The sequence below is a fragment of the Astyanax mexicanus genome, chromosome 9 (assembly GCF_023375975.1).
Source record: "Astyanax mexicanus isolate ESR-SI-001 chromosome 9, AstMex3_surface, whole genome shotgun sequence".
NCBI lineage: Eukaryota > Metazoa > Chordata > Actinopteri > Characiformes > Acestrorhamphidae > Astyanax > Astyanax mexicanus.
This window is the reverse complement of record NC_064416.1, coordinates 21,192,176-21,205,000: the sequence shown is the minus strand read 5'-3', so window position 1 is coordinate 21,205,000 and position 12,825 is coordinate 21,192,176. Positions and strand designations below refer to the sequence as shown.

General features: G+C 39.1%; 1 protein-coding gene across 1 annotated transcript in view; it reads right to left on the bottom strand.

Annotated features, from left to right (window-relative positions):
- Positions 1–12,825, bottom strand: part of itpr2 (inositol 1,4,5-trisphosphate receptor, type 2) — a 110,700-nt gene that overhangs the window by 59,886 nt on the left and 37,989 nt on the right. Inside the window, exons 30-37 of the mRNA XM_007250570.4 lie at positions 12,192–12,392; positions 11,697–11,948; positions 10,452–10,577; positions 10,137–10,265; positions 9,767–9,887; positions 8,088–8,266; positions 7,689–7,831; positions 5,690–5,798 (exon numbers count right to left, since the gene is read on the bottom strand). Of these exons, the coding sequence (XP_007250632.3) occupies positions 5,690–5,798; positions 7,689–7,831; positions 8,088–8,266; positions 9,767–9,887; positions 10,137–10,265; positions 10,452–10,577; positions 11,697–11,948; positions 12,192–12,392 (1,260 nt within the window). The remainder of the gene's footprint in view (positions 1–5,689; positions 5,799–7,688; positions 7,832–8,087; positions 8,267–9,766; positions 9,888–10,136; positions 10,266–10,451; positions 10,578–11,696; positions 11,949–12,191; positions 12,393–12,825) is intronic.

Here is a 12,825-nt window from a genome sequence, read left to right as displayed (position 1 = left end):
AGATATATGAAAGAGTGAGAGTGATTGTGATGGACAGAGTTTGTCAGAACGAGCACCTATTACAGTAGGGGTGTCAAAGACGCTGCCCATAAGCCAGATAAAACCTGATAAAGGTTTTAATCAGGCCTGTCAATATATTTTGTCAAATACATTTGTGTTCTCAACTGGGACTGTAAGGAAAAGCTGTATTTATCTTTATTAAGTTAAATAATTAGAGTTTGTCTCTTCAACACAAAAAGAAAATCTGGCATGACCAAAAACTAAGCAGCAAAAATTTCAAACGCCCTAAAACTATTATGTCTCGACATAAAACATGCAGCCCAGTACAAAAAGAAGCTAGATGCTAAAGTTAGGCAATATGCAGTAGGGCTGACCCGAGCAAGCACCGTTGTGGCAGCAGATGTTGAGTGCTTGGTTAAATAAGTGGTAGCTTTGTGGCACACTGAAAAAAAGTTTAACACTAAACACTAAACATAGACTGACTGGAAAAGGCAGACTGAGTGCTAGTAGAGCAGAGGCGTACAGTAGCTAATTCTAAGCTAATAACTAACCTAGCCAATAATTTAAATTCAATCACAATGTTACATTGTTCATTTGCAGCTTTTTGATGTTGAATAGCATTAATAATGAATTATTAATGCAAAAAAATGATCCTGTAAATAGGTTAGCATGTGTGCTACTTCTGAAACATTACGACAGCAAGATCTGCAGCCACTAAAATGAGATTTAATATCCTATCACATGCCAAGCTTGATTGTGAACAAGTCTCTGAATGAAAAGTATAATATTAATAAGGATTTCACGTTGTAAATTTTATATTAAAATATATTTGTTCTTACAGAAATAGCATTCTTTCACTATTTTAAAATGTTCTGCATTGTAGATTAATAAAAAGAAAGAATAAACTTTCTTCAAAGTAGCACCTCTTGCTTAGATGATATCTTGGCTGGATTTTCTCAGTCAGCTTAATGAGATAGAGTCACCTGGAATGGTTTCAGTTACCAGCTATGCTGAATAGCTCTATTTGAGTAATGATCTAATCCATATTATGGCAAGAACTACTCAACTAAGTAAAGAAAAAAAAACTTGAAGAAATTAACTTTTTTTTTAAGAACTTTAAAAGTATCCTAAAATGCAGTCATAAAGACCATTGAAAATGTTATGATGAAACTGGCTCTTATCAGGACCATCACATGAAAGGAAGACCAAAAGTTTCCTCTGTTGCACAGGATAAGTCCATCAGAGCTACCAGCCTCAGAGTACTTTATTTGGTTTGTTTAACACTTTTAAGTTTCTATGATTTCATATAGGTTTCTTCATAGTCTGGATGACTTCAGTGTTAATTTACAATGTAGAAAAAAAAAACTAAAATAAACAAAAACATTAAATGAGAAGATGTGTCCAAACTTTTGACTGGTACTGTACTTAATGACTTTTTTTTGTTTGCAAAAATGTGACAGTGTGAGTTGGCCTTAACAGCCTTTACATTAATAAGGATTTTGATGCCCAAGATGAGAAAATATGTTTTTGGAGGTGAATATAATTTAAATGAATGTATATATATATATATATATATATATATAACATATATATATATATATAACATAACGATATATAGAATGTATAAATGTTAGATTACATTTGGTATGAAGTTAAAATTTTAATGTCCCTTTTCAAAAGTAGTGAACAGTATTGTTGAGTTTTTCAATAAATAAAAAAAAATATCTGTCGGCCCCCTTGACACTTGGCCCCCAGTGTAAAGTGGCCCCTCACCCCTCAAATAAGTTTTCCACCCTTGTGTGAGAGTGATAAAGTGATAAAATGATAATCAGCAATCGAAATGGTGAGAATCAAGACAAACAGAGGCGAGAGGAGAGAACAGCGGCAGTGAGAGCAGGTGACAGGCGGAGAAAATATAAGTGAGAGTGCAAGGGGAGAGAGAGAGAGAGAGTCAAAGAGGGAGAGAACGGTGTGTGTGTGTGTGTGTGAGAGAGAGAGCGAGAGAGGGAAATAGAGAGAGAGAGAGAGAGAGAGAGAGGGAGGGAGGGAGAGAACGTGATGGGCCGCGTGAGGCTGGCTCAGACACTGCGGCTCAGTTACGTAAACACATGCCCCCCACTCCGTCTCCTCATGGACTCAGCAGACGCCGCTCCCCTCCAATCCCTGGCTCTGCTGCTGCACAGTGCTCTGCCCTCACTCACATGGCTCCTCACATGCTCTCGCTCTCTCTCTCTCGCTCCCTCACTCGCTCCCTCTCTCGCTCAGTCTGTGGGGAGTTGGTAGTCAGCTTGAGGCTGCATGAGACTGCAGCACCACACTCAGGGCAACCAGGACACAGCACACACTGACACTGGCTGGAGAGTGCGGATATAAATACACACACCACACACACATATATATATATATACATACACACATATACATATATACAGTGCAAGGGCTGAGTACACACAGTATATTATTTGTTAATAAATGTATTGTGATTTTTTTTTATTCTTCTGATATGCAAACATCTGCACAGACTTTCACTGGGTGTTCCTGGTCAACTAATGCATTTATTATGTGTTCATCTGGATAAAACACTGCAGATCAGCCATAACATTAAAATCACCTGCCTAATACTGTGTAGATTTTCGGAACATGGACTCCACAAGTCCTCTGAAGATGTCCTCTGAGATGCTCTGATTGACCCAATCATCTAACCATCACCATTTTGCTCTTAACAGTGTCTATCAGATCCCTACGCCCATTTTTTCTGCTTTCAAACCATACATTTTTGAATGTTTAGAGCTCCATTATTGGCTTTTTTAAAGCTGCAATTCCTTTCAGGAGACTTAAGGTGAAGTATTTGGGGTTTTCCATACATCCAAAGATCAATCTTAGACGTTCTGAGCAGTTTCTGCTCAGTCCCATTCAAATAATACCAAACACATTCATTGATGTTGAGGTCTGATGTTTGGGAGGTTCAGGCCTTTGTCTTGAAAGCTCAGTTCGGTGTGTATTTCCCCTGCCTTTCAGATCTCCTACGTATTTTTGACCTTAGCATTTAACAGTAAATGTGTTTTCTGTCATATAAGCTTGTCATTATTGCATTTAAAAGTGCAGAAAATAATGCAGGCTCATATCAACATATTTGGGCAAGGTCTCAGTTTTTCAAGTGTAAAAAATGGTGTGAAAAAGGTCTTTAAAAACTTTAAATTAGGGCAGTGGTTTGACAAGAATCCAGGAGTATACTGAGACGAGTTGCAATACTGTAATCAAATTTTGTTTTAATCAAAATTATAAAAAACACTCTATCATACACTATCATATCAAGCTTGATGAAAGAAAAGTTTACTTTTTATGCAGTTGTAATAGTAGGCTCTAACAACAGAGTACAACACTGCCCTCTAGTGGTCGGGGTTCAAACACAACATTACATGATGCACTGCCTGACACCAATCTTTACAAAAGTTTTTACAAAAAATCAATTGTGTGTTTTTTAAACATCAATACAGTATTGCAAAACGCAATATCGCTATATGATAACAACATTTTCTTTCACCCCTACTGTACACAACTTTTTTCACCCATATTTTATTTATTTAATTTTTTTGACTTTACAAAACCTCCATGAACAGGGTTGGGAACCACTGCCATCTTACATTTGAACTCCTCAGAAACATCACTTAGAAAATGAATAACTTGTAATTAAAATTTGTTATGACTGGAAAACAGATGTAAAAAATGAAGAGGGGCCACTGACTCCTTTTGACTTTAAACTTCTTGATGTTGAAGTTTATTACAGAAGTCAACAACTCACTAATTGCTAATTTAATTCCGAGCCTCTCTCACAGTGCTGCTCTGGGATGAGCTTTAACCCTGTGCATAAATAAAGCTGCTCTAAATGACTGCTTCGTCTCTAATCATGACCTCAAAAGCAGAAGCAGCTGCTGCATGAGAACAGAGTGAGTGGAAGGTGTGGAGGAGAGGTGGGGCTGCAGTACTATTTCTGCTGTGTCAAAGCTTCAGTAACTCTGATCACTCTCTCACTTTCTATATCTCTCATCCCTCTCTCTTCTCTTTCTCTCTCTCTCTGGCTGCAGTCAGCTCTCTGCAGTATTGATTTGTTGTGCTGGGTGTTTTTAGGCTGCTGGTGTGCTCCTCTTCCCTATCTCTCTCTCTCTCTCTCTCTCTCTCACTTGCTCGCTCTGTCCTCGCGTGCCTCTGGCTTATGCAACGACTCCCCGCTCTGTCCACTGAATACTGATTAGCTGTCTGGAGCTCCAGACCCCGAGAGCTCATCCAGCCGGAGCCAACAGCACCAGTGAGGCCTGAGAGGAGGGCTTAGTTCATTCATCCCACACACACACAGGCGCAATACACCCCACAGCTTGCAGAAAAAAGAAAGGGGGGGGGGGGGGTCAACAGGTTCAAAAGCATCCCTCAAGTTTCCGCATCCCTCTAGCACCCTCTCCTGGTGGCTGCTGTCACCCATGGCAACCACACAGCTCCAGCCCTGACCTCTGGATATACTCTCGAGACTCCTTCACAAACCAGCCACTCCAGCACACGGCTCTGACTCATCACAGCTAGCCTCCACATCCCTGCTGCAGCAAACTTTACATCTACCACACAAACCGTAATGGAATCCACCAGCAACAACGCTGCGCATCAGCCAAGCAGATAAACAGTGCAGACGCTTCATAGTGCGCTATTTCTCACTGACGTTCTGTACCAGATGGTTGGTGTCAGAACTGATCTACTGGTCAAAAAAGGCTGAAGATTAGACTTTCCATACTGCACAGCTTCTAGAATTTCAACAAAGAACAGTACAAGTATTTGCAGCTATTAACGCGGTATTATCACTAACATAACCTTTAATAAGAAGTAAAAATGTGTTGGATGGGCAGCTGGATGCTATGGTGTTGCTAATGTAAGTGCCTTCTATGCTATTCCAGGCAGACACAAGGAGGCTTATAGTTTCTCTGGATGTTGGTGAGTGGTTACTAGGTGGTTGCTATGGTGTTGCTTAGGGGTGCTACAGTGTGGCAAATGTTTAAGATGTTGCTTAGGGGTTTCTAAAGAGTTGCCATGCAGTTGCTTTAATATCCCAGGTGGTTGGTATGGCGTCCCAGGCTGTGCCCCAGATGGTGCTGGTTAGGTGGTACAAGTGTTTTTTTTTTTCAGTGTTGCAATTAAAGGGTGCCAAAAGTTTTGCACCCAAACCATTACTATAGAAAAAAATGTGGAAAAACTGTTTGTGTCACACCAAACAATCAGACCAAATAATCTGGAACTGGAAAAGTGTCAGTATCTCAAAAGGTGTGGGACAAGCAATTCATTGCTCATGTTGTGGGTTTGATTTTTACTCTGGTCAGTGTGTCTGCATAGATAGTCTAGTTTACTCTCAACATCCCTGATACCCTGTGATGGACTGCAATCTTATGACCCTGTGAACAAGGAGTTCAAAAGATCCTTTCATTCATCCTTCTAAATGCCTAAGATCAAAACCATTAAAATATAATTTTTGAACCATTTAGATTATTGCTTAGGCTGTACAAAAAAAGCTAAGAATTAAAACGATAATCTACTGTTTAAAACAATTATAGGGAATAAAATATATGTATATAATATAATTTAATAATTTAATAACAGGGACAGAAAAGAAACAAAAGAAGAGGGACTGTAGGAAATGCCTCTCACTGACCCGATCATCGAAGGTCTCTTTCTTGTCCAGCATCTCCCGGAGCGTCTGCAGGATTTTAATACACAGCTTCTCCTCCTTCTCCATCAGTTTCTTCGTGTGTTTAATTAGCCTGGAGGCACAGAAATCAATCAATAAGTGAACAAAACCTAAAATCTGGGACACTGTCAGTATTTAACCCTTCAGACTGATTTAATTTCCTTTATTGTAAGCAGGAGAAACTATTAACACTTTGATATAACCTCGAAATAACTCAAATTAAATAGTCCTTATTGGAATTACATAAGAAAAGTAATACAGTAATGTGTGCAGAGCTACAGCAGGTGGGCTGCGCGCTGTGGCTTTCAGAGTGAATCATGCAGACGTGGTTATGCAATCATACAGGCACACTGTGCAGTCACAGACTCAGGTAAGTGCTGTTCTCATGCTCTCCGACAGACAAGCTCTTGGTGGTGCAGCTTCACCACCCACTCAAACCCCAAACACTGCCGTTATGACCTTACCAGGGTCGAACAAATCTAATGCAGCTACAAAAAAAACAATGACAATGACTAGGAGAGATTAGAAGAAAACGGCATTTCACAAATTAATGCCACATTTCTTTAAAAATGGCAGCAATAATAGCAGCTAGATGGTGGTCCAGGCCTGGTGATTGGTTTAATGCCCAGAACCGACATCCACAGCTGAGGTGTCCTTGAGCAAGGAACCTAACAGCGAATACCATAAGTGTGTATTCTCACTGCCCATACTTCTGTCTGTGTCACCGCCAAGGATAAGTTAAATGCAAGGTAAATGTGTCTAAGCAGAGTACAGACAGAGGAAGCATTTCAAATCTATACTCATTTTTAACACTTCACATAAATAAGACTATATGTGAATGTTTTAAATCACAAGAATGTTAAGATTCATCCTGGTGATTAGTGTTTAGAATTAGAATTAGTGACCTTCCTGTCTTAAGTATGCTTCTCTAACAAACTGTTTTTCTATATCTATATATATAGATTAGGCTTAGTATTAGGCTAAAGTACAACACCAACTCAAACTAGCTTTACCTATTAACAAGCCATGACCTGAATACAGGCTACAGGTGTAGATTATACAAAACTGTTATTCTCTGCAGTAAAGTAGGTTATTTACACTCTAAATCTTTAAAAGCTTTAAAATCTCCTACAGGACACTTGGAGAAGCTACCTGTTTTCTCTCTACTCCACTTAACAATTCCAGATCGGTAACAGGAATAAAACCCAAATTCTGCATGTTAGAAAATAGGCGTAAAAACTAGACAAACATAATCAAAAGACAGGTTTAGAGGCCATGAACTGGTTGGTTTTTATTTAAGAAAGTATTGATTTCAAATTTAACTTCAGGAAAAAGCCAATTTTATGATTTTATTCATTATATTTTATTCATCAGTTGCAGATTTACTTAAATATGTTTCTATACTTTATATTACAATTATAATTTTCAGTAACGTTCCTTATCAAACATGCAAGCTTTTTATGTAATGGTTAAATAGAAATACTCGTGATTTAAGGGTATAATGTCAAATGACAAAAATCTTGGTCGTTAAAGGGGTAAACCTAGAATAAAAATGGCTTCTCATTTTAGTTGAAGCTTAGACTCTATCTAGGCCTGGAGAACTAATCTATTAAAGGAGATTTTCATGAGAACTTCAAGCTTTTGGGCTACACCTTCAGTCAATAGCTGAAATTTACACATTTCTGGAAAAGCAACTGTCACTGAGAGAGAAATACGTATATGAAATGATGTGGTAGAATAATGTTACAAGATTTCACTGATTTGAATGTGCAGAGTTATGCAGTTCTACCTGCTTCACCAAAGTTGCATAGCGCAGAAACAGCACCTAAGCCCAGAGTAACAGGGCAGTAGATGCAGTTCTCCATATTATACATCTATGGGGCAAGTTGATCAAAATTTGAAGACAAAATGCTCCATACTGCATTTCAAAACAGGGTTTTCAGAATGAGTGTGCAAGTCTCACTTAGTCATGAAGGCTCCGCTCTCACAGCGCATTCGTGCTGCCTCTGGAAAAAGCAGCTCCGGACTGTGCAGAACGTCCACCAGCACAGAGAACTCAGCTTGAACTCGTGGACTGAACTGCTCCTTTAAGAACGAAACCACACCCTACCCACACACAGACACAGACAACAGAAATCACAGCAAAACAACGTTTCAGCACCTCGTACACAAGGTCAAAGTAATAAAGCTGGTACAGTGTGTAGGCAGGCTCTGTAGTGTGCTGATTTACATATTATCAAAGTGGTTCAGATTTGTAAGAAAGCACACTGCCACCATCCAGTGTACCAGGCCAGCATGGTGTGAGGTTTAGAATCCTAAATGATAGCAGTCATTATAGCTGTAATAGAGTGATCCACAGTACCTGCAGTTTCTCAATGATGTTCTTGTAATCCGGGGCTCCCAGGGGCTCTTTGCGGGGTCGCCGGGCAGACTGTCTCCAGTCTTTGGCTGCACGCTGCACCATGTTGGTGTGGGATTTCAGAGAGAATGTGTTTACCTGACTGTCCAGGTCCACTGGGATAGCAATGTTACGGTTCTTAGCTGAAGGAAAGACAGACGTATGCATATATGTGACTATAGACACAATGCAATACAAAATACAATGATCACTGTAATTGTGGAATGTAAAGATTTATGAAGAAAAAAAAAAACAGTTTCACCCTGTTAAAAAATAATTGTCCCAAAATCCCAATAACTGGTTGTGCCATCCGTAACAGTTATCATTTGAGTTTAGTCTTGAGAAATGTTGGCTCACTAATCTGTAACAGCACTGTTATAAAATACTATAGAGGTTTCAAACATCAACTGTGCATCAGTCCACAGAATACCATTTTAAAATATAAGGGGTTATCTAAATGCTCAAATGAGAAAAGTTGTGGGGGAAAAAAGGTTTTTTTACATTTACATTAATTTTATTGCAAACAGTAAGAACCCAAGATATTTTATGTTTTGACTGATCAACTTCATTTCATTTGTTGATATAAATCCATTCCTGCATTTTAGGCCTGCAACACAGTAGCAAAGATGGGCAGAGGAACTACACTGTGGCTGTGATTTTTATATTTTACACTTGTCCTTAATTTAAATCCAAGGACATTAAGTTTGCACTGTGTTTAATATAAAATAAGAAGAAAAAAAGCAATTAAAGCTGAAATCAAATGTAAAAGAAGCATCCTTTGCATTACCTTAAATGGTGATGCTTGTTTATAAATAAAAAACATTGAAGTTGTTATGTCTTATTGAGAATCGCTCATATACATCTCTGGAAAAAAATAAGAGATCACTTAATGATGATGTTTCTCAAACTGAAAACCTCTGGAATATACTCAAGAGGGAGCCTGATGATCACAAGCCATCAAACCAAACTGAACTGCTTACATTTTTGCACCAGGAGTGGCATAAAGTTATCCAAAAGCAGTGTGTAAGACTGGTGGAGGAAAACATGCCAAGATGCATGAAAACTATGATTAAAAAACAGGGTTAATCCACCAAATATTGATTTCTGAACTCTTATAATTTTATGAATATGAACTTTTTTTCTTTGCATTATTTGAGGTCTCAAAGCTCTGCATCTTTTTTGTTATTTCAGCCATTTCTCATTTTCTGCAAATAAAAGTTCTGAATGACAATATTTGTATTTGGAATTTGGGAGAAATGTTGTCTGTAGTTTATAGAATAAAACAACAATGTTCATTTTACTGAAACATATAACTATAAATAGCAAAATCAGAGAAACTTATGCAGAAACAGAAGTGGTCTCTTATTTTTTTTCAGAGCTGTATTTGAAGAATATCGAGATCATTTTTCTTTTTTGAGACCTTTCAGCCTGCTTTAGATTGGGTGTATGGCTAGTATATGTGGGTCCAACTGTCAAGTGAATTTGGTGAACTGGCTCACTTAGTGCAAATACACAGGTATTAACTTTTTAACACATGTGATTTAGTTCAGTTTAGACATCGAAATCTCAAATCCTTAAAAAAAAGTGGTGAATATCTGGGTTTTCTTTAATCCCCATGAGATGTCCTGGGGATAATAACTTACCAACATCAGAAAGGGTCTTGATGCAGGCCTCGATGTTGGACTTTTGCAGAGAGGACACCCAGGAGCAGTTATAGACTCTGAAGGCTGCCTGAAGCAGCTGGATAAAGATGGGCTGATGGGTCTGTGAGAGTGTGTGTGAGAGAACCAGAGTGAGAGAGTGAGAGAGTTAGAGATGATGATGATACCTGTGAAGGCTGAAAGTCAGTTTGAAAGAAAGACGGGGGCTAAACTGGTAAGTGAGATATTGGCAGCACACAGTCGCAGATGGCTGACAGGTTGGTAGGAGGAGGACCAAGGTAAAAAGGTGTGTAAACAAGTGAGTGTGCTTCTCTAAAGCAGCCGTGGATCTGCATATGCGTGTGCTGCCTACCTGCAGATTGGAGTTGTTGACAGAAAACTGTGAAGCGAAGAAGCCTTTGACGATGGCCATAATGGTCTCTGTGACGTACTTCTCCATCATAGTGTCGGCGTGCTTTCTGTCTGTGGTGCTGTTGCACACCTGAAAAAAAAAAAAAAAAAAAAAACACACTCACAGTTCCATCGACAACATCTGCATTTAGGTTACACTAATCAACCAACCACATAATATAAAAAAGGTTCATCCCAGGATTTCTTTTTTATTTTGTAGACAGACATCTGAAGCTTCTGGTCATGCTAGAGTAAAGAGTTTATAAGGTGTTCTTACTCTGTCCATATCAACGCGGAAGCTCTCAAAGAGCTTCCAGATGTGGTTGCTGGTGTAAATCTCCTTCATCTCCACCTCTGTGTCCACATAGCAGTGATTCACAAAATTCACATAGGCAATCTTTACCTGTAGAAAAGAAGAGGAAGAAAAAGAGGCAGAATTTTGTGATATATACTGTGGATATACTGTGTGTGTGGTTTCTGAGGTTAGATTTGTTTAACTGTAGACACTGGTGAAAACTCCACTATTTCTCTGAAAGGATTGTATCTGTGATGCCATGAAACCAGTCTGAATTAAAATGTTAAAACTCCAGAACGATCCATATTTTGTTGGTTGCTACAGTGTTTTTGTCAGGACACTGTCATAAGATGCTGCAGTTACTCGTTTAACTGCTAGGTGGCAACACAACACTCACTTACAGCTGCAGGAAAGGAAGTGTTGAAAGCAAAGCAAAGAAGCAAAGACCTTACTAACTATATACCCCTGTCAAGAGCACATCACTAAGCTTCGTTCAGTGAGTAACGACACCCTGACACCCCCTCTTTTCGAACTGCTGCTGATGCAGCATTGCCTAATAGCACCACAGCGAGCTCGAAGGAAAGCACAGCATCACAGGTCTGATACATCAGCTCAGAGACGCCTTGTGCTGAGTGGCATCACCCTTTGGAGTGATGTGGGGAGAGAGTGCCACCAACCCACTCAGAAATAGAAAAGACAATTGTGCTCTCTCAGGGCTTCGGCAGCTGATGGCAAGCCACATGACTGGGATTCAAACCAGCAATCTCCCGATCATAGTAGCCCCCAAGGTTTAAATAATTAAAATAATTTTAAAAATGATAATTAAGGATGAAATGTACTTTGCTTTTTGATCTCAGAGACGTGAACATTACAGAAGCCCTGCATGATGATGCATCACCAAATTGATGTGATCAGTCCATCTCTAGAGGCTTTTATTTTTAAAATACACTTGAAACACTTGAGTACCACACAAAAAGTGTATTATTTAAGGTTACAAATCAAATGGATCAAATTCAAAAGTCTCCCCAGTACCAGTACTCATTGTTACTGATGTCTAATCTTTGTATTTTTACTGTGGATTTGTAGTCTTTTCATTCTGACCCTTGAGTTTACTAATTCTTTTCTTCTTGGCATTGAAGTAAAACACATTACAATTCTCCAGGTTATCAGACTGCAGAAAGCTAAACCATCACAACATATGCCCTGCGAGAGAACAATTTAACCAACCTCAGGAATGCAGTCGTCATGGGTTACCACATTGACAATATCGTCCAGCGGCAGTAGCGAGTTGCATTTGATCTCCGTGTAGACGTTCTTGCCCTCAGTGCAGGCAGCCAGCAGCTCCACCAGGTTAATATGGTAGGACAGAGCACTGTTCTCATCATGGCGCTCCCGCTCTGAATTCATCAGCTGCAGCAGCGCGGGGAACGAGGCCCGGTCATTATAGAACAGCAGCACCTCCTCACCACCATTCACCAGCTACACACAATGACAGATATACACAGAGAGAATACACACAGGACGTTAGAGACAACAAGAAAATCAAATACAATATCAGACTCAAAGGTATTCAATAAGTAAGGTGCTCAGAGATAAAAAAATGATTACATACATATGTTTACAAAGACAAAATGATTTAATGGGGTGTCCAAATTGTATCACATGACTGTATATGATCTATTCTTTTAAGAACAGTGAGAGAGAACTCCCTTTTTTGCTCACCTCGGTCATCACTTTGTCCTGGCACTTCTTCACGTACTTGCCATCAGATTTTACTATGGTCTGCAGAAAGCGCAGGTAGTGGATGGAGCGGCCGTGTGTCTCGATGCAGTGCACGAAGTGGTGCACCACACGGTCACTGATTTCATTACAGAGGTGGTAGTTGTTTTGGAAGATGTAGTGCATGGTCCTCGCTTCCAGAATCTGCATGAAAAGATTAAAAAAATAAATAAATACTCTGAACATTCCAATTTTTACGGAATTACTACTACGAAGGAAAGCCACTGTTTTTTTATGTTGGTTTGTTTCAAAGAAATAAAAACAATCAATCAGTTACATTCCTTTTTTCTTCTTCACTGCCATGTTTGTTATTTATTTCATAAGAAATGCAAATTAAATCATACAACTATGCAATTAAAAGATACAATTACTATACAGGGAATACAGGGAATAGTAAACCTTCCATGCTGTGTACGGCCTACTAAAATTACATTGTGATTTACCTGATTCATATCTGATTAATATAGAAAAAGTATTGATAAGAAAACCAATAGCCTATTTCACGCGTCATTGCACGCTGGCTGGAAGGGTGAAAGTCTGCAAGACATTTAAAGCTATTATAGCCAACTGTATCTTT